A 23,586-nucleotide genomic window follows, 5' to 3' on the forward strand; every position below is an offset into this window, starting at 1 on the left:
GGAGGGCGGGAGCAGCGCTTCACCGCAGCGAGCGGCGAGGAGCGGCCGCGCTTTTCCCCGAGGCTGATGAAGGGCCGAGGGGTCCGGGGTCTAGCACGGCCGGGGAAGAGGTAGCCGCCCTGCACCGGAGGGGAGCCGCGGGGTGCGCTTGTCCGCTGCCTGGAGCAGAAGCAGCCCCGCCGCGGCGGTCGGCCCTGCAGGGGGAGCGTTGCTGCTGGCGCTGGCAGCGTCCTGTCGCTGTCGCGGTGTCACGCAGCTGGGCGGCGCTGCGTCTGGCCTACAACCCGCTGGGGAGGGCTCGCGGCCTTAAAGGCACTCAGTTCTTTCCTGAAGCCTTTGAAAGCCGCGAACTCGTTTCAGTGCCGTGCTGCAGGTGCCTGCTTGGGTGCTCCGGTTTCCTCACTCGGCAGCACCTTGCGCCTTAGCGAAAGGATCTGCAGGCACTGACGTGCAGGAGGGTGGAAATAAAAACCCCATTATTTTAGCCCACTCAGCAGCATTTCAGGTTGCTCATGCGAGAGAAAAAAAATAATAAATGCTGCCATTAACTTTTTGTCAGAGATGTTTCTCCGTATCCTGGAGTTGTGTATTGAACTTGCGGCCTGAGCCGCTGCAGCGTCGCAAACTCCCCGCTGCCCCGTAACACGGCAGCGCTGCGCTCCGCTGCGGGCGCCGATGCGGGCGGCGATGCGGGCGACTGTTCCGAGGCACAGACCTGGAAAGCCCAGGGAGCAGAACGCTGCAGCGGCCCACCCGGCGGCACAGCGGCTGTGCCCGCGGGAGAAGCTCCTGCACAAGCTCCTCAGCGGCGACAGGGCTAGTAGGGGCGCCGCTCACCGCGGCTCGGGTCAGGTTGGCGCCGGGCTTGGGGCCGGCCCTGCTGCCGCTCTTTCCGTGCCCCAGCGGTGCCCTCCGCGGCAGAGGTGTCCTCCGGGGCCGCCGCGGCGTGCCGGGTTCCCATGGCAACAGCGGGATCGGCAGCGCCCGCTCGGCCTCCGGCCAATCCCGGCAGGCGCAGAGGCGGAACTTCCTGCCGCTGCCCCGGAGGAGGCGGGACCGGCCTGGCGCGGCGGTAGGTGGGGGCCGGTGGCTGGTCGCGGTCTGAGAGCCGCCGCGGGAGGGTGGAACACGGCCCGGCCTGGCCCCTGCCTGCTCCGTCCTTCTCGCGGTGTCCTGGTGCGGGCTGGGCCCGGCCCGGCCCCTGTCTCCCTCGGTGTCCGCCGGGGGCGAGGGGCAGCGGTGATGGCTGCGGAGCGGAGGTGCGCCGCCCCCCGGGTACCCCCGGGCCTGACTTGAGGCGTTGCGCGGGGCTTCAGGGAGGCTGCCAAGAGCTGTGACTCCCACACTCAGTGTTTTAAATTAACAACGCGGATAGGAGAATAAGGGAGGGAGCCCCACATTCCCACAGCAATGAGCCGACTGACTTTATGGTCATGTGGGAAGGGCTGGACAAGCAGGTTTGCAAGTTAAATCTTTTTCGGCGTTTCTGGGTGGTAATTTCTTTTGTCTAACCCCGCAGTGCTTATATGCGGACCTAGGTCAAAGCTATGGTCCACCAGGACGCAGCTCGCAACAGAGGCACAGCGAAATCCTTAAGGAGATGGTTGGTGAACAGAGAGTTACCGTGAATCAGGGGTGTATGGCAAGGTGCACGGCACAGCGGGTCTCTGAAAAAAAAACCCCAAAGTTCTCTGCTTTTGAACCTGTCGCCCGCTGGCTCTGTTTGAAGTCTAACTCTTGTATTTGAAGAAGCAGTAGGCATTCTTCCTGCCGTGACTGAATTTACAAGTTTTTACCCTATTCCCCCTCAGCTAAGTTCCCCCACCTGAAAATTGCCAGCTGTTCAGTCTGTACTTATTTTAAGGCCATTCTCTAGCGAAAGGCCATCCATTGCATCTTTTCTGCGATAATGGGCACTACAAGCACATACATGTGGTGCTGAAGCTGCAGATTGTGTGAATGTGTTTTGAGCCTCCATCTGTGTGGCTTTAAAAGTTCCAGGCTGCTTAAAATGGTTTTATTCTTTTGACTGCTCTTTTTAACCAAGGAATTGCTTCTTAATTATGTGTTGTTCCTCTCCCTGAACTAAGCACAACAATAGTGGGTTTCTTTTACTTGTCATCAGAATGCATGTGTTGAGTCTACATGCCTTTGGGTTTCTTTGACAGAGCAGCTCTTCTGCAGTAATGTCATACCAAGCCCTATGAACTATTCAGGGTTAAGTCATAACTTCTGCTATCCCATCTTCCTTGACTTCCTGAAAGTATTTAGCCATTTAACTGTGGTTAAAAGCACAGGTGTGCCATCATGCTTCTGTGTGACATATACCCTGTCTACATGACAAGAAGTGAAATCTATTAGTATTTTTGTTTTCCTGTTGGCCTTCATTATATTGCAGATATTGCAATATACTTGCCATTCTGCTCAGAAAGATGATGTTTTCTAACACACTGTAACTTTTCTATTTTGGTATGAAATTTCAAACTATAGAGATTCTGCATTACTTGTTGATGTAGCTGTTTTAATTTGTATCAGGGTAATGCTTCCCTTTCATAACACATTAAGGGAACTTCATTGCAGTGCTGTCCTTTGTGTGCAGTGTTTTTGACCAAGAGGATTTGGTTTTGATGACCTGCTCGGTCATGATGCATGTTAGCACTCAGTCACATTATAAAAATGAGGTAGAAACAAGTCCTGTTGCCAACATGCTGTCAGATCGGTGGTTAGTTTTCCATGAAGAAGTAACTGTAATTGTGAGATCATCTCTGTAATTTTATGGGATTCTGCAGTTATCATAAAATACCTATTTAATTTCCTAAAAAGATACCTTCTGTGGTGAGTTGACCTTGGCTGAACACCAGGTGCCCACCAAAGCTGCTCTGTCACTCCCTTCCTCAGCTGAGCATGGAAAAGAAATTTCAACAAAAGAGTCCTGGGTCAAGATAAAAACAGGGAGACATCACTCAGCAATTGCCATCAATGGGCAAAACAGACTCAACTTGAGGAAATTAATTTAATTTAATGCCAACCTGATCAGAATAAGATGAGAACTAAAACTAGATCTTAAACCATCTTCCTCCCAGCCCTCCCTTCTTCCTTGGCTCAACTTTGCTCCTTGGCTCAACATGGGGACACAGCTTTTGTTGCATAAATGCTTTGCTAGTCCTAGTGTGAATTAAATACAGACAGGAGAGAAAAGTGTTACTTACAGTCCTTCTTTATTTTTTTAAGAATATAAGGAAAAATTTTACATCATTGTCCACAGTCATGCAGACATTCAGCCCCATTATGCATTTTGGATAATTTGAACTATGGAGGAAATGTAAGAAGTTATACTCGAGGAAAAGAAATCTGATAGGGAAAAATTAGAACTTTTTCTTAAAAATGAACAGCTAATGAGGTTTAACAAGAATATGTGTAGAATCCTGCGCCTGGGAAGGAACAAGACCATGCATCAATACAGATTAGGAGCTGAGCTGATAGAAAGCAGCTCTGTGGAGAAGGACCTTGGAGTCCTGGCAGACAACAAGTTATCTGGGATAGCAATGTGTCCTTGTGGCAAAGAAGGCCAATGGTATCCTGGGTGCATCAATAAGAGTGTGTCCAGCAGGTCGAGGGAGGTTCTCCTTCCTCTCTGCTCTGCCGTAGTGAGACCCCACCTGGAGTACTGTGTCCGGTTCTGGGTTCCCCAGTTCAAGAGGGACAGGGATTTACTTGAGAGAGTCCAACAGAGGGCTACAAGGATGATTAAGGGACTGGAACACCTGTCTTATAAGGAAGGGCTGAGAGACCTGGGACCGTTCAGTCTAGAGAAGAGAGGACTGAGAGGGGATCTTATTAATGTATATAAATATCTGAAGGGTGGGTGTCAGTAAGGAGGGGCCAATCTCTTTCCAGTTGTGCCCTGTGATAGGATGAGGAGCAGTGGATGCAAGCGAGAACACAGGAAGTTCCATCTCAACATGAGGAAGAACTTCTTTCCTGTAAGAGTTACAGAGCACTGGAACAGGCTCCCCAGAGAGGTTGTAGAATCTCTTTCTCTGGAGACTTTCAAGACCCGTCTGGATGCATTTCTGAGTGATCTGCCCTAGATTCTGTGGTTATACTGCCCCGGGGGGTTGGACTCGATTTCCAGAGGTCTCTTCCAACCCCTAACATTCTGTGATTCTGTGTCATGTTACAGTCATATCCTGAGCAATATCTGGAATTTTGAGTACAGTAAAATTTCATTATTGAAACAGAAGAATTAGAAACTGCAACTTAGTTTGTGGGTATGTCTTATGTTACATTTATAAACCTACAGAAAATTATAAAAACCACTAAGAAAATATTTTGCTTATTTCAGTTCTTTACCAGCAGATTTAAGAAAACTAAGGGAAGATGTCTTTTTTCCCCAAAATCTCTTTCCAACGTGAAGTTGAAGAGTATCTCATCAAAGTTTTCAGAAATCATGAGGTATGTCAAATAGCTCCTACTTATCATCAACAAATATTCACTTATTGAGTCCTGTTAGTATTCCTTTGACTTAATGTTTTGTGTGACTTTAATACTTTACAGAAGGGTGTTTTTTCACTTTAGGTACAGATTTTTATATATAGTTCTATTTAAAATAGAAAATTATTCTTTAGACGAGTTGGCTCAAAGTAACATAAAAATACTTAAGCTAAACTTAGCATGAATCTGAGACTTCAGTTTTGGATACTACTGAAGAATGATCCCATGGAAAATTAACCACTTATTATCCATGTAATATTGATAAGAAATACTCTCTTACCCTGGTGCAGAACCAAAAATACTGTAGACAATCTATGAATGCCTAATGTCAAAGGACACAAAAATGATGTTTTTATATATTTGGATAAGAGTTATTAATGATGTTGAATCTACTCTTCCATCTCCTTAGGACTGCTCCTTGTACAGTATCACAGAGCTTGCTAGCAGTTACTTTTGATACTTTCTGCAGCCTGTTTACAATGACCTTGCTAATATGACTGTTTTTCCAAAAAGTCCTTTTCAAGATATTGATGAGGTTTTTGCTGGAGTTAGGCCTCCAGACATAGGCAATTCTCACTATTGCACACCACACAACTATATTCCACCACTTCTACAAAATGCGTATTCAATGCTTATGTTTTGCACTGAGCAAAAGGCTGCTGTGCAAGTCCCTCTAATGCTCTTTTTAAAATACCTTCTTTCAGCTTGTCACTGCTTTAGGTACACAGGAGGTGGAGAGTAAATATCAGTCACTGTTAAGTCATCTATCTCATCCACCAGCTTTCACAACTGTTAGAGTTAATACCCGCTTGGCCTCGGTGAAACATGTGAAAAAATTGCTGTTTGAAGAGATCCAGAAGGTTTGTGCAATTTCTTTGGTACAGAAGAAATAACAGGATACTTCATATTTTGCCTGATTATCAGAGTTTTTCATTACTGAAAACTATTTCTTAAATTAATACATATCCACTAGTATTTACATTATGTAGGCATATTGATTTCCTGTCAGCATTAGGTGTTAAATGAAAATTCCTTGTCTAGCAGTGTTCCTCATCTAATGCATCTAAGAAAGGCAGCAATGTAAGAGAAAGGACAACCAACTCTTTTTCAGATGGCAGATCCAGACCTTAGAGAGGATTGGGTCACTACTGTAGTAGTATCATTATCATAGTTTAGAGAAAATGGTAGAAATAAAAGCTGTATTAAGTCAATTATTAATGCTGGTGGGTGTAGAGGGAGCTATTGCATGACAGGAGCCAAGACATTTCTGTGATGCAGAAGCAGTTGACAGTATTCTGTTGGCTGGAATAATAATGAGTTATGCTGATTTCAGCTTGATTGTATAAATATGGAAATGGGTATTGCAGTATGGTATTTTGCTTCAAGAGAGAATGCTTTGCTGAAAATTGAATTGTCTGGCTTTTCATAAACCTTTTGTATTTTTAATTGTGGTTATGTTAGAAAAGGAAACTACACAACAGTTTTTAAGAAAAGTATGGTCATAGATAGTTTTCTTTCTTAAGAGGAAATATTCATTTGTCATATGCAAACTAATTATAGTTTTGCATGTTTTGGGGTTATATTTTAAAAGGCGAGGCAAGAAGACATCATCTTTTCGAAGTCCAGGAATAGTTTTAAAATAGCAACTATATGCACAACTCAGCTCCCAGTACCCAATCGAAGTTAAGCTGAAAAGAAAAATAAAGAGTATGTGAACCTGGCGTATTAAAACAAGCGATACATGAGTAGACTTAAACAGTGGCTTATAGTTAACATCATCAAAATGTTAACACAGACTAGACCCAAGCTCTGGTGGTGTTACTGTGATCTGATGTCAACTCAACACAACCAGAAGAAATCAAAAACCAGTGGTAGGCTTATGAGTGTTGGAACGCTGTCCTACTCCCTGAAGTCAGTTCTCAGTGAGTCCCTTTGTGGCCTTGTTATTTCTCAGTTTATTGACTTTTTACTGGTTTACACCAATATTTTTAAATATGGAGTGTCTCCTTACACACTATTTCCAAACCTATCTTAACTGTTTTCACTACATTTGTTTATTGTACTCTACAGCTATACATTACAAATGGAAAAATAGTTTTCAGTCTAATTAGGTACTTAAATATTATAATTTTTTAGTATTGCTTAGTAATTATGTTTTTTTTTAATGAAACAGCAATTCAAAGGACTATGTGTTCCAGTTCTTGAGCACCCAAAACTCCAGGACATCTTATTAATTCCTGTCATTGGACCCAGGTTTGAAATTTTTGGGTTTTAAGCTTAAAATGTCATAACATGTTTTACTTATAAATCTCTTGTTAAACAGTTATGATAAGTATCTTGCTATAAATGAGTGTACAGTCAGTACAGTCCCTATCCTAACCAGGTCAGAGTTGTAGTCCTTAAAAGATGTAAGAAAACATTTTTTTCTGTATTTATGAGGTTCAGTTTTTATAGGGAAAAATAGAACAAAAGTACTTCCTCTCTGGAAAGCCAGGAAGATGACAGACAGAAGAACTAAACTGTTGTTCTGGAATATAGATCTAGAGGGTAAAATAGGAAAACACAATCAGGGTTTTCTTCCACTGGAATCAAGTCCACAGCAAGACTTAGGGAGACTTGTATTATGGAAATACTTAGCTGTTGTTAAACACAAAGAAATAATTTTAAAATCACATAGCCAAGGAAGGAGTAGAGGATTATCTCTCTATCCCAGTATAATTTGTTTGTGTTCCTGTGGCAGGTTCAAAATAGTGGCAGGATGTATCTGAACCTGCTTTATTTTGTGGCCTGGTTTCCTTCTTGGCTCTTTCCTTTGATTCCTCTGGGGCTAAATGTAATAGTTAATTCTTTTTTTTTCTATTATATTGTGACAAAATCAGTGATTATGAACTAGAGTTTACTTGGGGGGTATTTATTTTTTTCAGTATACTGTTTGATTTTTTTTTAAACTGAATGACATTTTGTATTTTTAGGCGAGATTTAAAAAAACATGCATCTGAAGTCATTGTTGGAGCCCCCTGTGGATATGCAGTACTTCGAGGAGCACATGTTTATGTCCCTGGCATCACATCTACCTCAAAATGTAAGACTTCTCTACATATACCCAGTTAAGTTGTAAAGAGGAAGGAAATAATGTCACCCCTTGATGACAATTTCCAACAGTGACTTTTTTTTTCAATCCACAGCTATTTTTAATCTCATAGTTGTAACTGATAATTTTTTTTAAGATTTTCTGGTTTGTTGTTTTGTTTTTTTCTTAATATTTTCCCTATTTTTGCATTATGCTTGTAAGAAATTACATGTAATTATTTCCCACCTGGACTGTTTTAATTTCCTTTTTCCATGTGTAGTTCCTAGCTGACATACTAATTCTCAATTATTTCAATTTCTTGTTTCCATTTGAAAACCTTATTAAAGAGCATGTTCAACGCCCTTCAGTAAGTTTTAAGCATGTGCTTAAGTCCAATTCAGTGAACAGGAATGTTTTTCCATCTAAGACTTGATAACAAAATAAGTATATTGCCCTGGAGTAGTTGAAACTTCTTATTTTGATAACTTCATAAATATGAAAATCCCTCTTTGAGTCAAGTAGTGATTTATCGTAATTACTGCATGTAATTATGCATGCAACATGAAATCAAAGACAATTAAAGATACTATAAAACTTAAGGAACACTTCAGGGGACATGCAGACAGGAAAATAAAATAAAAGGGCATGCTACCCACTTGAGGCCAAATATAATGAGGCTGCATCAAGCACTGATGCTCTAACTGGGGGGGGAAAAAAAGTGTAGCAAGAACAAGCATTTAATCACTGACCTTGCAACCCAAATTAGGGTAAGCTAATTATCAGGGGGCTTTGAGTTTAATTTAACTAATCAAACTCTAAGCTTTATGCTTATGAAATGCTAATATAAGCTACAACAAATTTAAGACCTGTACAGAGTACTAATATATTTTGAAAGACAATCATCAACAGAGTGAAATAAAATCCTTTATGTTTGAATACTGCAACAAATCATTGGCAAATATGCTTGATGGAAGCATTATTGCTGCAAGTTTTTCTTCAATGAAGTTTTTGCAGACAATAACAGTAGGCTATCACATAATGTTTTGTGTCACATTGTATAAAAAGAAGCTGTGCAAAAAGAAGAAATATTTAGTGGTTATCCAGCAAATAGTACCATTTAAGAATTCCAGGGCATTTGTGCATATTCAGCAGGCTACTTGAAAATTGAAAAAAATATTCCTAAATACAATTAATTGAATTCTTGGTAAGCTGAAATATCTTTTGGTTGCTCCAGCCTATCAGACATGTCAGAAATGTAATTTTTTTGAATTTTTCATTGCTGTCAGTGGAGGCCTTTATTTTTAACCATTTTTTTCAGCCAATCAGCACATAGAACTTGCACACTGTTCTACAAAATCACCTAAACCATCTCCTTTTTCCACCTCTTTTTTCTAGCTCAGAAAATTTGTTAAGTCTCTAGGACTACACTTCTAGACTTTTATGTGTATTTACATACTTTACTGATCTGGAGAGTTTTAACTGGAGAGGTAAAACTCTTTTTAGAGGATCATTGCAAACAGCTGCCTTAGAGGGAAGAGAGCCACATGAGAAAAATTGTTTCAACAAGAATATATAATCATTTGTATCAAAACAATAGTTAGAGAAAAAAGAACTATAGCTATGTTCTACCTAGCTGTTGAGAGGTCATTAGACATGCTTAGTGTGAACTGGTGTTGTTTAATGCATTTGTGTGCTTGGGGCACACACAGCAGACCAAATCCTGAATAGTGTGCTTTTAACTTGTATGTGACCATGTGGTCATACAATAAGTAAAGTGAAGGACTGTCTAATCTCTTCAAAAACAAGACACACTGTCTGATGTGTAACTTTGTGTCTCTCAATAGCTCTAGTTATTTGGTCGCCATAATTCATCATGTACATTTTAAAGCTCAATATCAATATTTTTCTTTGATTACATTAAGAAAGTTTAACTTTTGCTATGATACAGAAGTAAGTTGGATACTGTAAATACTAAATTATTTGATCACTACTGTTTTGCCAAGTAAATATTAATGTCAAAATTTCTGTTCTTTGCACAGTTATGAAAGCTGGAGATCTGGTCTCAGTATATTCAGATATTGAAGGGAAATGTAAAAGAGGAGCCAAAGAATTTGAAGGAGTCAAAGTTTTCCTTGGAAATGGGATTTCAGAACTGAGTCGCAGTGAAATCTTCAGTTCAAGCAGCCCGTTGAAGTAAGTCCATAGGAACTGCACTCTACACCTACAACGTGGCAAAGGGAAAGAAGAAAGTGGGAAGAAGTTTTGAAATGTCCTGTACCCTATGTGAGACCACAAGATGGCTTTGATTGAGACCTGTGTTGTGTGTTGGGATTTCCAGTATTTTTGGGAGCCTTATTTTCCCAATAGAATTGTGCCTCCAACTTTCTTCTGTATCTTCACAGCTAAGGTAGTGTCAATGTGGCAAATATGATTGAAGTACTACAGGAAGTATTACCAGAGTCAACATTTAGGTTCATAGTGGTATGCAGATACCAGTTTACTTGAGAGGTAGGAGGAAATAAATGTGAGCCTTTATATTTAGCCTATGACTTCAATAATAAACTGAACAGAAGTGACAAGCATTCTCACTGTGGCAAAATTGCATTTTGGTAAAGTGTTCTGTACCACTTTCCTGTTTGGATGGAACACAAGTACATCCTCATCAGTTTCTCCATCTCCTAAAAATATTTGTAGGGGTTCTTTTTGGTGGTCCAGGAGACAGAAGGTAAGGTCAGATATCTTGAAAAATTAATAGCATTTACCAAGGTAATTATCTATTTCAAGATTACTTGCTTTTCTATTTTTTGTTGCCAAAGCATATGGTTTGTTCCTCTTTTGTCATCTAAACCATATATAAACAGCAGTGTAGAAGAGCATAAACATCAAATTAGTGACTGAGACTTTACATCCCAACAACAAACTACAGAAGATCTAGTAAAAAACCTGACATTGTCAGAGGATTTCTGATTTATTAAAACTTAAATATAGTAGAAGTAGTGGTAGGAAATACCTGTTGAGTGGAATGGCAGTATGTAACACCAAAGCTGGTGTCTGCAAGTTTGCTTTCTCATATCCTTCCTTCTTCTTGTTGGACTGTGCAGTGCATATGTAAAATAATAGTAATTCTTGTTGTCTTCAGTAATCTATTGTTTTCAGGCTCAGTATTTTTTTTCTTGTTTTCCTTTTTATTGTTGTCCATTTCCTTGTACATTTCTTAACTGTGTCAGAACTTCATCCATATTGAAAACTTACAGGTTAATTCTAAGTTCAAACCTTTACTTTGCAGGAGAGCCAATGATCTTGAAAGGCTTTTGAAATAGAATTTCTTTAGTCATTTGACTGAAATCTCAGTCAGTGTAGAAATATGGAGGAAGATTTAAGGAGGAAATTATGTGCCAGTGCCCTACTGCATACATGACTAATCAAAAGCAGTTATGGATTGAAATTAACATTTAAAAATCTGGTTTTATGCATTTCTTTACATTATCAAGGCTTGGATTAGATCTCAGTTGATGTACAAAAAAAACCCCTCTTTTTTACAGGTACTTCCAATTTACAATGTAGTACATTTTTGTCATGGTTTACCCAACTTCATGATGTAATTTTAAAGAATATCAGATTACAAAATTGTATAATTTTTTTTTTAGTTGATTTCTAAGTGTTTGCATTTTCTCAAGTTTCTGTTTGTAAGCATAATGTTTATAATTGTATACTGTTAGTTATAAATCAGAGTAGGTGACTATTTTTTTTTCATGTTTTTCAGTGGAATGGGTGTAAGAATGGTAGAGCCAGTCTACCTTAGTCCTTCCTTTGACAATGTGCTCCCTAATAATTTGTTTTTACAGGTATGTTTGTTACAATTATAAAAGTCTCTACTATTTGCAAAATAATGAATACCCTCTAAGCACACATTAGTAGTTTATATATTAATTGTTTATTATGGCATGTCAGTATCTACATGTATGTGGTTTAATCATACTGTGTCTGAGGTTTGACAAGGAATTTCAAAGTGACGTGAGAGATATTCACTTAAAAACTTAGAAATTCTTTTTGAACAGGTACTCTGCATAGAACTTTCAGGTTGTGGAGGCTGTGTATGAACTCTGAAATATGAGCCTCTTTTTGTAGATAATCAGTAAAATCTCCAAACATTAGGTTGACTTTAAGAGAAAATCTGTATTGTTTTAACCCTAATGAAAGAAAAAAAACACCAGAATAGAATAAGTGAACAATCTCACAGTAGCACAGATTTCACTGCCTCTAACCATAACACTGCACAGCTTCCTAAGAATGACCAATTTTTTTGGTAGATGTTACTGTAAAATTTAAGAACTTATTTCAGTCTAGCTTTTCCTTTCACATCTTTAATATGTGTGATACCTACTCCTTTTCCCCCACAGTAATACTAATTAAAAGCAAAAGTCAGGCAAGATAGTTGGCCTCCTGTGCTATGTTGGAACATACCATGAAATCATGGAATCATCCTGGTTTTCTTAGGTCAGGCAAAACTCTCGATTTCAGTACTGTCCAGCCTTCGAAAAAAGAAAAAAAAAAAGTTATTTAAATTTTTAAAGCACGTAAAAATTTTATCTCAAATAAATACTTGTTCAGAGATGTATCTTCTCACTGGATTTGTGTAACTATCACTCAGACAGTAAGGTAAGTCCAATGAATTGTCCTAGTCATAATTTCATTTGCCAGAAGGATCAGTCCAGCAGATGAGTTATTTTTATGCATATATTCTGTTTGTAATTGATCTTAACATTTTAAAAACAGCATCAGTGCTGTTTTTTGGTGTGGGCAAAGGGTAGTTTATCAAGCAATATATTGTCTTATGGCCTGCAATGAAGGAGAGGCCTTTTCTTCCCTGATTCAGCTTATCAGAGAACTTGTTTTCAAGGAACAGAGTTGTTAGAGAGACAGGTTATTTAAGAGACTGGTGCACATAAGAATTTAGATCCTACTCAAATTTTTGTCCAACAGGCCAGGATCCCGAGGGCCTTCTCTTCAAGATGCGGCCTTCCAGGCAGTCAGCCCCAGCCTGTATTGGTGCATGGGGTGCAGAGTTAGCAATTCTGTTTGTTGAGCTTCATGAGTTTTCTGTTTCTCCATTTCTCCAGCCTGTCAAGGTCCCTCTGAATGGCAGCACAACCTTCCATTTTATCAACTACTTCCAGTTTTGCATCCTCTTTAAAATTGTTTAGGATGCACTCTATTCTATTATCCATGTCCCTAAGGAAGAGGTCAGACAATGTTGGTGCCAGTGTCCATGCCAGGGGTACACGACTGTTGACTGGCCTTCAGCTGGACTTTGTGCCACTGGTCACAACCCTTCGAGCCTGTTTTTTTTCACTTGTTTTTGCCATGTGTGAGCTGAATTATTTTTTATTTTTTTTTTACTCCATGACAAGAAACCTGAAGCTGTGCTAGCTAGCGTATTATACCTTTGTGTTGAATGAAGTTAGAAGATCATATTTCAGAATATTTCCATATTATGTAAGATGCAATACTGTGCACAATTTTTGCATGTTATTTCTTATCAATGCACCTGTTCTGTTTATACAATTAATAGGGCAGTTCAGCTTCTTGGTACCTTAATTCAGAAAGTTTAAACTCTTGCCTAATGATCTTACTGTTTGTTACTATTCCATACTAGTATTTTCATACTGTAAATGTTCAAATAAACAGCTCAATATAAAATATTTGTAATATGCTGCTCTGTGTCTATAATATTACCAGCTTATTTCGTTTTTACTTTTAGCACTGTAGTCTCCATAGTCATGAACCCTTATACATCAATCTTAGATACCTATTTACAGCTTTAAATAAAAAAGGAGCCATTGGAGACCTCAGACCTATACTGTCTCTTTTGTATAATCCCAATCTGTTAAAGAACTGAGCAGCAATTTTAGGTACCTTCACTGTCCTTCCTTAATACAGAACTTGATACAGGACATAAGGTTTGAATTCTCCCAGTTTTGTTTTTATGACAGAACTTGCCTTCTGTGGTTGTGAGCCATGTTTTGAACCCTCAACCAGGAGAGAGAATTTTGGATATGTGTGCTGCACCTGGAGGAAAAACAACCCATATTGCAACATTAATGCATGACCAGGTAAAACAAGTCATTGATTGTGTTATGGCTCATTTGAGAGTGTCTGACCTCTGTTCATTTGCACAGCTCACTTCACTTTGCTGTCAGAATGCACAGATAATTTACAAGAGCAAACAATTAACATTGGAATGTTCTGCTTACCAATATATTTTGATAGACACCAGAGTTACTGATATGGGCTCAGACTATGTTTATCAAATAGTTACCATTCCATTTAAAACCTTATTTGCTGCAGACTGACCTGTTGAAATAGATTCGATTTCAGTTTTTTTAATTTTATTGATTTATTTGTAATGGGAGAATTCGTAACGTGCAAAGCAAATTAAGCAGGAATATGCTGGATTCATGAAACTGAGAATATATGGAAATCAGGGGTTACTGCTGACTGCAAAAAGAATGCACAACTCTGTACAAAAGCATATTAAAGCATTTACAATCCAATTATCTTTCTTCTCAGTAAAACTTATCAACTATGCAGTACAGATAAGATTTTAGACTGAGTATCTAGTCTGAATTTATTATTCTAAGGTAGAAGGTCACAAAACCAAAAATATCTCATGAGCAAGTAACAATATGAGAAGAAATGAAAAAAATATTTAGAAAAGGACAAAATAACACACAAACCAAAAACAATGTGGACATAGGGATAACAATTTGCGTAATATCTAATTTTTATATGGAAAATGAAAGACCGAAATGCAGGTTACTCTTTTCTTAGTGGAGAGGGGAAAAATATGTAATGTTTCCTATAAAAATTTTGTAAGGCATTATTATTTTCTTTGGAATAGGGTTACTAGAACGTATCAGATTATTTAGAAATCTTGCAGTTAAGTTACACAGTACTTCAACAGTTTTCTGTGCATTAATGGCAAGGTGGAGTGGGTTATGATGGGAGTGTATTTAGACAAGACAGGTAGGCAGTTCTGTGATGGTTTGCTTATTGAAGTGTTATTGAACCTTCCCTGAGGATGGAAGGTTTGCAAACAGGCATTAGACAGTTGTTAGACAGTCATTAGACATTTCTTAGCTTTATGGAGCTTCCAGTAAAGAATTTCAGTGTGATGAATAAAGGAAGCCTAGAAAAGCATATATTTCTGTTACGGATTTATTGGCATCTATACTTTTTTCATCTATGTAGGTACATTTTGTATAACTTTTTGTAACTGTTTTTCCCTTAGTAATTTTAGATATTTTCATTGTTCTTACCTCCATCTGAAGTGGTAAAGATTAAGAATACAGATGTTGAAATTTATCTTAATTGGTTTTTCATTTCTGAGTAAATAATTTTAAGATATGGCAAAAAATATATGCCCCATTAGTAAATTTGCACTGGTTTTTGAATCTTAAGTTCCATTCACAGATTTTCTGTACTAAATTTCCACAGACAGTATAATAAATCATTAACATTTCAGAAATACTTGAATTAATGTTACATTTTTTTATGGTTACTGTTCTGGATTTTACTGATGCTACTGAAAATGTTTTCTTTCCTTTGCACTTAGAGATTTCCTGTAGCATGTAGTGGTGTGTGTTTGTTGTGATTTATCTTGAAAAGAGAAATATTTTTCTTACATAAAAGGAATAATATGTAACTGTGATTCCATTCCCCCCACCGTATCTAAATTTATTCTAGTATTTACAGTATTTCCCAAAGTAACTTGAGGGACATTAACTGAAAGTATACTTGTATGTTACGAGTCTGAGCAAGCCAGAGGTGTGGCTGTGGGCCTCATTTCCTCAGGACTGAGTTGGATGTGACCGTGTTTCCTACCATCTCCATGAAAATTTAAAACCTGGTGACCTATTTTGCCATGTATTTGACTTCTACCTGCTTTCAGATAGTTATATTTTTACCTTAGTGCTCAGAAAACAGTTCAGAACAAACAAAAAGAAATAAAGAAAAAAACCCACTTGCCAGACATTATAAGGTCCCTTAGGGAGTGAGCAGCTAATGCCTATCTAACCTAAGGCAGGTATCACAGAAAATATGGGAGAACAAGGACTATTGTAATGTGGATTTAAGAATAACAAAATTATGCAGGGAAAACTAATCTTCATTCATTACACTGCATGTGGCGTGGGTCGGGGGGAGGAAATCAGGAACTGCACATTTATTTAATCCCTATGCTTTTGATAAAAACATTGGGTTTTTTTCAGGGTGAAGTAATAGCCATGGACAAGATAGCTAATAAGGTCAAAAAAATTAAGCAGAATGCTGAATTGCTGCAGCTGAATTGCATTAAGATATTTTGCTATGATGGAACAAAGGCACTTTCAGTTGAGAAGAGAGAGGATGAACAAGGTAAAGGAAACAACTTGGGTAGTAGTAGCTTTTAGAAGAAAATAGTAATCAATGAGTTTTGCACTAATTGTATTAAACATGCCATGTGTCTGCAAGTCCTTGAAATCTTTGCTGATACCTAGGTTGATTCAACACAGTGAATGCTTTTATTTTCTACTCTTTTGTAATTACCAGCTTCTCCAGGAAGCAAACACAAAACTCAAACTCTTGGTCCTTATCACAACCTAATATGCTCAAAGGAAATGTATTCCTCTCCCAGTTATTATTAAAGACTGAAGAAGCTTTAAAGCTTTTTTCATGATAACATTTAATCCCATACTCTGATTTTTTTTACTTAGGCTGAGAAAAAAATATCTTTGCAGAATTGCTTGGGTTTTCTGCCTCACAGCCTCATCCGTAAAATGGGGTTATTAATACCTAACTCCCAGGGGTGCTGCAAGGTTTAGTTCATTGATGTTTGTTCAGCTGTTCAGGGGAAAGTTCTATAGAAGCCCAGTGTATTATTTTAAGTTCATTTCATGTGCTTTTCTGAAGTGGTGTATTTATGATACTGGTTCTGTTCCCATGATGGAACCATTTACATGGTATCTACTGTCTTGATTATTTTTAGTTCATTGCGGAAAGTATGCTGTTCTTTCTCACTGTTTTATCCCAGTCACTGGTTAACCTAAGTAGGAATCAGGTTGCATAATTCACCTTCCTTGTTCCTGTACCTTGCAGATATTCCTGATTTGCAGGAATAGGAAGACTCTTAAGGAAGTACCTTAATAGGTACATAGGTAAATAAAGGTACTTCCTTAATAGTATTTCTAAGAACATAACATATTGTAAGTGACTTACACAGATGAATAAGAGCTAGCTGTAATGCTGAGAGATTATTAAGTCTTTTCTGTGTATGCCTGCAAGTAAGACATGACATATATTGAACATTGTGGTAATGCATTAGAGGTAGATAAATCAGTAGTGCCAAAATAGACTAATTTTGTAGTGCTGGAACAAGCTAGGTAGCAAGTAGTATAAAGTCATCCACTTATTTTTACTTCTGACCTAACTTGAATATTTAAGGAACAGAGGGAGAAAAGGAGGTAAAGCATATATGTGGCTTTCTTCATCATTGGTTACTCACAGATACATCTATGGAGGTACTCTGTCTTGGTGATGCTGAGCTGAAGAGTCTGTCTGGCACAAAGGCAATAGAAACTTTTGGACTGTTGAGCCAGCAGCATTTAGATGAAAGTACAGGCTTTGCATATAGAAGTTACATATGCCCTTATCTATCCAGATAACATTCACAAATCATCCTTGTCTTCACAATCCTTGTTTACTGAATTGTTCTGCTGTGGAGACAGCATGTGTCACATATTAGAACTTAAAATATTTTATGTTACTATGAAGTGCTTTGTTTTCTACAGATACATTGCAAGAAATAGTTATATAGACAGTCCAATTATTATTATTATTCAATCTTAATGGCTAATGGCTTCTATGAGTAAAGATTTGCACACTTGGTTCAGTTACGAGCTGACTAGAGCCTTGATGTACAACTCTGTACCCAGCACCTCTGAACAATCATATTTAAAGATTTTTTTATTACTTTTACATTTTACCTTCAAATTATTAAGTTTAAAAATATTATTGCTGAAAGGGATCATGTAATCATTAAGCTTGCAGAACTAAAACTTTAGTTTTTTGGGAGATGAAATCTACCACTAGCAGCACTGAGACTTGTCTCTTTCTGAGATTACTTTTGCAGACACACACATAAATGTTTTATGTCATGGAAGAAGTAACAGTTTGTCCTTATCTATAGTGAAGTCTCAAGGAAAGAAACGGCCACATTTTACATTACTAACTGCTTTTTACCGAAGGACCTCCATTCTTACCAGAGTCATTTGATCGAATTCTTCTCGATGCTCCATGTAGTGGGATGGGACAGAGACCAAACATGGCTTATTCCTCTACTTTAAAGGAAGTGACCTCTTACCAGCCACTACAGCGCAAGCTTTTCACTGCGGTATGTGTTCATTGTTGAGTAGATAAGCTAAATTGAACATAAGTGCTTTCACAGCATAAAACTTATTTCATACTGAAAAATAGTGCCTTATTTTCCCTACATTTTCAGCAGCTGAGTAAAGAGAATAGTGTTAGCATTTAGTTAACTTCTCAGCTCCACCATACCTGTTGCTAAGTGGAGTCAATTCATTGAGCATGGGAAAGGTGTATGTAAGTCAAAGTAAATACGAAGTTTTTCATTTCTTCAGTTTTGTGAGTTATAGTTCATAATAATCACAAGGGTCTAAGTCACAGAACAGGTGAGAGTATTTGCTCTGCAGCAGCACAGACATAGATGCAGTAGTGCTGTGAGTTACTGTATGGGATATGTGATGGACTACAAACCAGGAGGCCACATTACAACTTTTCAAGCTAGTAGGAGCATGCTTGGGCTGATGCTGAAACATAAGGTTTCATTAAACTTGTCTAAGTCTGAATTACATGTACTCAAAGTGAACCAGAGCTTGAAAAATAGTATAGATGTACTTTCCATGCCAAATATGTGGAAACAGTCAGCATCTATTATCACTGATAAAAACCTTGTGTATCCGTGGTTGGCAGCAGGTGATGAAAACAGAACTAATCTGTCTGCAATATGCAGAGCTGTACAAATAACAAATCTTACAACATGAGTCATCTCAATGGCATTAATAAACCGCATGAGCTATAATGCTGATTTGGAAAGAAGAACCTTTCTAATCAACAGCTTCCTCTGCTGTATTCCCTGAGAAGAATTAGTATCCTAATGCCTATCTTAGAGAGAAAGATTTGAGTTTAATTAAGTGCTAAGTTTTAATATTATAGCCTAATGGTTTCTTCTTAAGGTGCAAGTTTTTGCATTTTAAACCAAGCTGAACTACTGTTTATTTTTCCGTGCAGGCAGTGAAACTGCTGAAGCCTGGAGGTGTTTTAGTATATAGTACGTGTACAATCACACTCTCTGAAAATGAGGAGCAAGTTGCTTGGGCCCTGAAAACTTTTCCGTGTCTCCAGCTTCAGCCACAGGTAACAGTATTGTAAGGGTACTTCACACAATCCAGTGAGCTTGTTCTGGCACAGTAAACTTACATGCTATATTTAGTATTGATAAATTTCATGTTTAATTGAGCTTCATTTAGGGAATGTTAAGTAGTTTCCGCACTGTGTGGTGTGGCTGTTTTGATGTGTACAACAGTCATTTAAACCACAACAGGAACAAAAGATCGTTCAGAGATGTGAAAATTTATTTTGCAATTCTTCTTTAATGCTTTTATTTTATTATTTTGTACATTCACAGGAGAGATGAAAAAAATCTTATTAATGCTACTGAAGTAGTCAAGACTTGCATAAAGGATGGGAGACAAATAGAAATAACCTTGTGTTTTGAGGAAAGAGGATTTTATATATATGGGAGCTATTTTTGCATTATTCAGAGGAATGAAGGAATAAATTTATTTCAGGCTCAGCATCCCAAGAATGTACCTTGTCTTTTTGGAGTCAGTGTCTACCATTAAGATGTCTGGCAGGCAGTAATATATAGGGAGATAATAGAATTTTTTATCTATACCACATACATTTAAAAAATATCTGTTACCTTTATTAGTACCTTGAAGAGAGTTTATCATCAAACTGTATGCATCTCTCTTCCTCTGTTGATGTAATGAGTTGGGTGAGTTAGTTGTTTATCATCATGGCTTTGAGGAGAGGTCTTAGCTCTGCTACTGTTCAGCATTCTGTTATAATTTGTATCTGTCTTAAAAAGTTAAGATGCATCTTTTCACGGAAATTAAAATAATAGGTCTACAATGAGAAATTATATGTAGGCTGGTAAGGGCTGAACTGAAGCTTTTCTTAAATGATTTGTATGCCACGGTTCCCCTGCCTGCTTTCTCATGATCCATTTACTAGGAATTTTTCAGTTGCAGCTGTTTCAACTGAGATTATACATTTTACCTAACAGTGTAAAAATTGTCCTTAATACAATGACAAAGCAGAACACAAGCCCTGTGAACTCGAATACAAGATTAATTCTGGTTTAATAGACTTTGTCTCACCAGTAATATCAGTCTTCAGTAAAGCACTAGTATTCACACACAAATGCCGTATCTACATATATTAAGCTTTTGAGTATAGTATATTTGAAAAGAGATGACATGAGATGACACTGAATTGTTTATCCACAGGTAGTTAGTAGTATCTTATAACCAGTTCCCCAGTAGTGTAAACTAAGGTGATCTTTTCTACTGGGCAGGAAACTGGAGTCTAGGGTCAACTTACTATCCTTTATGTATTTCCCATACTTTCTCAGTGGACACTTGCTGTGTACCCAGTTAACTGTCTTCCACTTTCTCACTTTGGCAACAGATCCTGGAATTGTGCTGATAAGTAAAAAACAGGAGATGGAGTCACAGATCTGTTGATCTTGTAGGTGGAGTCACTGCATGGCAGCTGATCCTTTGTGCAGACTAGCTTCCTCTTTGAGATTTACAAAGGAGATACTGTATACCAGTTTAACTGCAGTAATTTAACTGGAAGGAAAAAGGAAAATGGAGAGGAAAAAACTGATCTGTCTTTGAGCAAGTTGCTGGACCTTGTGTAATACTGTTTTCCTTAGGCTTACCATCCTTCTATTACATTACTTCAAGTTGCTGTCCCTGTCTACCTTTGTATGGGTTTTTTTTTCTTAACTTGCAATGGACACCTCTTTTTGTCTCTTACCTGAAAATAACCAAAACCCTGCTGAGGGAAAGTAAGAGAAGAACCAGGCTGCAGCCTCTTGGCTGCCCAGCTTTACAGCACACAGTATGTGGTTAAGCAACAAACTCACATCATGTGCTGACTGGGTGAGCTCATGTATTAGCATAGTGTGATGGCTCAAAAAATACTCTGCTGTAGGCTGCATTATAGACTACACTAGACCAGTTTTACAAAGGAAGGCTATTTTTGATATTGCAATGCCAGCTTTTGCACATTTTGTTCTATCTCCTTACTGAATGCACTGAAAGAACAATACAGCTAAGAATTAGATTTGTCCAGGAATCAGTATATTTAAAAAAAACACAACAGTCCAGGCTACTCAACAAGAAATGCTGAGAAAAGGGCTGTGATTTTAAGCCCTTCTCCTCTACAGGATTTTGACGCCAATTGTCATCTGCTGAATTCAGCTGTTGCCGTCTTTCTTTCTCTGCCTTATATGCGTATACATGTAGCAGTAGTCCCATTAACCTGTTAGTCTAATTACATGACACAGGGAATCTGAAGCTCATTTTTTTCTGCTGCATCATCTTCCAAAATGATGCCTTTTCAGACAGTATTCTGGATTGGGGCTTTCAGCCTCTCCAGTTGTAGTTTTTAATATGAAGAATCCAGGCATTTCTACTGCTGTTCCTGAATATATTAGTAACTGGTTATAGAATCACTATTTTTGGCTTAATTCATAGTTACTAGTCAGTACACAGAAGCACTGCATCTTTAAAAGTGAAAACCTAAAACCTTTAGAACTTCGTATTTTCTGGTGATAACACCTTTCTTATGGTGTTTCAGTCCTTTGAGTAATGAATTGATTTATACCTGTGTACCTGTCCTCGGTAAGTATTATGAACTACTGGACTAAAGTGGATTAGGTGCACCACCACCTCCTCAAAGTGCTTGGACCTTTTATTTGTGCTTGTGTACACACAGGCCAGATCAAAGCAAGAAAAGGACCGCATTACTTTTGAGTACCCCTCAGAGTGAATGATATAAACTCAGCTTGTTCACATTAAGCATTAGGCAGCTCTGCATATACTCAGCAGACTTATGTAGGGCAATGGGAACTTTACTGATGCACTAACTTGCTTTTATTGTTGCTTAAAAAGGAACCTCATATCGGAGGTGAAGGCATGAGAGGAGCTGGACTGTCACTTGATCAGTTGAAACTGCTGCAGAGATTTGACCCATCTACTGTGACATTGCAAGGAATGGATATCGATTCTTTGCAAGATTCCAGGGAAGATGATCTAATTTCACTGGCAAATAAGGACTGTATAGGATTTTTTATTGCAAAATTTATTAAACTGAACAGTAAATAAGCATTTAGGAATGCAACCTGAAAAAATACCTCTGTGAGTCGAAGAACAGCTCAGACGTGAAGTGTGTTTTTTCCTGCTGCAATGTTGCCAAGCCAACCGGCTGACGGCAGGGTTGCTATGGCAGCAATAAAATCTGCCAGCTGTTCTGCTGGGAAGGAGCCACAGGTTGCAGAAAGGAAGTCATGGTTGGGGGAAGGGCAGTATCATTTTTAAGTCTCCATTTGCTTTTGTATTTACAGTAGGTCAGTGCACGAATTACAAGTCTGTTCACTTATACTGCTGCCTGTTTTACCTCATGTGAGTCACTTATCTAGTGCAGCAAGAGTAGGGACAGTTTCTCTGGGAGGGGCAGTAAGCTACTTTATGAAATGCAAACATAAATAAAGAGATGGAAATTATTTTGAATTCTGAAAAAGGTAGTTTCTACGGGTTTACCAATAGTTAATGCTTCATTAAATAGTGCTTCACAAAACATTGTAACATTTTACAAAGAACTGGTTTATAAATTGAAACTTAGAACCTCATTTCTCTTTTATTTTAATACAAGCAAGATTCTCTGTACACATAGTATATACACAAAATACGATTAGGCTTTTTAGCATGTCTTTTATAGCAGCATGAATATATTAAACCATCTCACTCTGGGAATGTAAATAAATACTATTTCAACATCAAACTTCCCATGCATAAACTGTATTGGTTCTGAAGTAGCCTGTTGGATTGGCTGACAAGTGACAATTTTAAAATCAAACATTTGCAACAGAAGGGGCTACAGTTGTGATTAATATATCAAAAGACAGAAAACAATGCATAATACCATCTGAAATGTTGCAAATCACCTTTCAAACAGCTAAGAATATTAACTCTTCATTAGTTAAAAAGCATCACCAGCTAAAATCATATGAAAACAGAAACTGGGGGAGCATGCTAATGGAGAACTTACTTAATACACTGCTCAAACTTTGAATAATCTATTTTTAAAAATGTGTTAGATGTATTTGAAAATTCTGCTTCAGTTCCAGAGATATTCTCTGTTTGAACAGTATTCCCTTTTCTTAATTTTGCTGATGGAAAAGGTAAGTACAATTCAGAAATGTAAGCTGACATCTCTGTGTGTTTGTTTTTTTCCTCTCAGTCATCAATTTCCAGTTTTTAAAAACATTATCTGAAAAACACCTGTCTTTTCATACAACTATTTGAATTTTTAAAACCTACAATTTTTATAATTTGTATTTAGACTGTCAGAAGTGCTTTTGTATTTGCTTGCAATCAAAACTATTTATACAATTTTGTTTCTCAGTAGTCTGGTTGTTTACTTCGATTTGCTATAAATGTTCTGATACTGTATGTTTTTAAATAAAACAAATGTCCCTTCTGTTCTGCCAAGGTTGACTAGTTCATCCTCTAATGCCTAGCAGGACAGGAGAATGGAATGCTTGTATCCTACTTGTCTGTTGCTCACTCCTTGGCATTAAACACACCAGATCTAAAGATTTAAAGTAATTC

General features: G+C 38.1%; 1 protein-coding gene across 2 annotated transcripts; it reads left to right on the plus strand.

Moving 5' to 3' along the window:
• Window positions 1-1,039: 1,039 nt before the first annotated feature.
• NSUN6 (NOP2/Sun RNA methyltransferase 6) lies at window positions 1,040-23,466 on the plus strand. 2 transcript variants are annotated; one of them, XM_051609697.1, is made up of 12 exons: window positions 1,040-1,072; window positions 4,346-4,455; window positions 5,199-5,354; window positions 6,668-6,747; window positions 7,467-7,576; window positions 9,604-9,757; window positions 11,328-11,409; window positions 13,558-13,677; window positions 15,835-15,979; window positions 17,848-17,993; window positions 18,911-19,036; window positions 21,868-23,466. In XM_051609697.1, the coding sequence occupies exons 2-12, from the start codon at window positions 4,381-4,383 to the stop codon at window positions 22,078-22,080; spliced, it is 1,407 nt and encodes a 468-aa protein (XP_051465657.1). In that variant the 5' UTR covers window positions 1,040-1,072; window positions 4,346-4,380; the 3' UTR covers window positions 22,081-23,466. The 2 variants fall into 2 exon arrangements, with proteins under 2 accessions (XP_051465657.1, XP_051465656.1); XM_051609696.1 differs by lacking the exon at window positions 1,040-1,072 and having other exon boundaries at window positions 3,257-4,455.
• The last annotated feature ends 120 nt before the right edge of the window (window positions 23,467-23,586 follow it).

Source organism: Apus apus, chromosome 2, assembly GCF_020740795.1.
Source record: "Apus apus isolate bApuApu2 chromosome 2, bApuApu2.pri.cur, whole genome shotgun sequence".
Lineage (NCBI taxonomy): Eukaryota > Metazoa > Chordata > Aves > Apodiformes > Apodidae > Apus > Apus apus.

Coding starts and splice junctions, on each gene's coding strand:
- NSUN6 (XM_051609697.1), top strand. CDS start 4,381: ATGTCTTTTTTCCCCAAAATCTCTTTCCAACGTGAAGTTGAAGAGTAT. Junction 6,748..7,466: donor ATTCCTGTCATTGGACCCAG/GTTTGAAATTTT, acceptor TTGTATTTTTAG/GCGAGATTTAAAAAAACATG. Junction 9,758..11,327: donor AGTTCAAGCAGCCCGTTGAA/GTAAGTCCATAG, acceptor CATGTTTTTCAG/TGGAATGGGTGTAAGAATGG.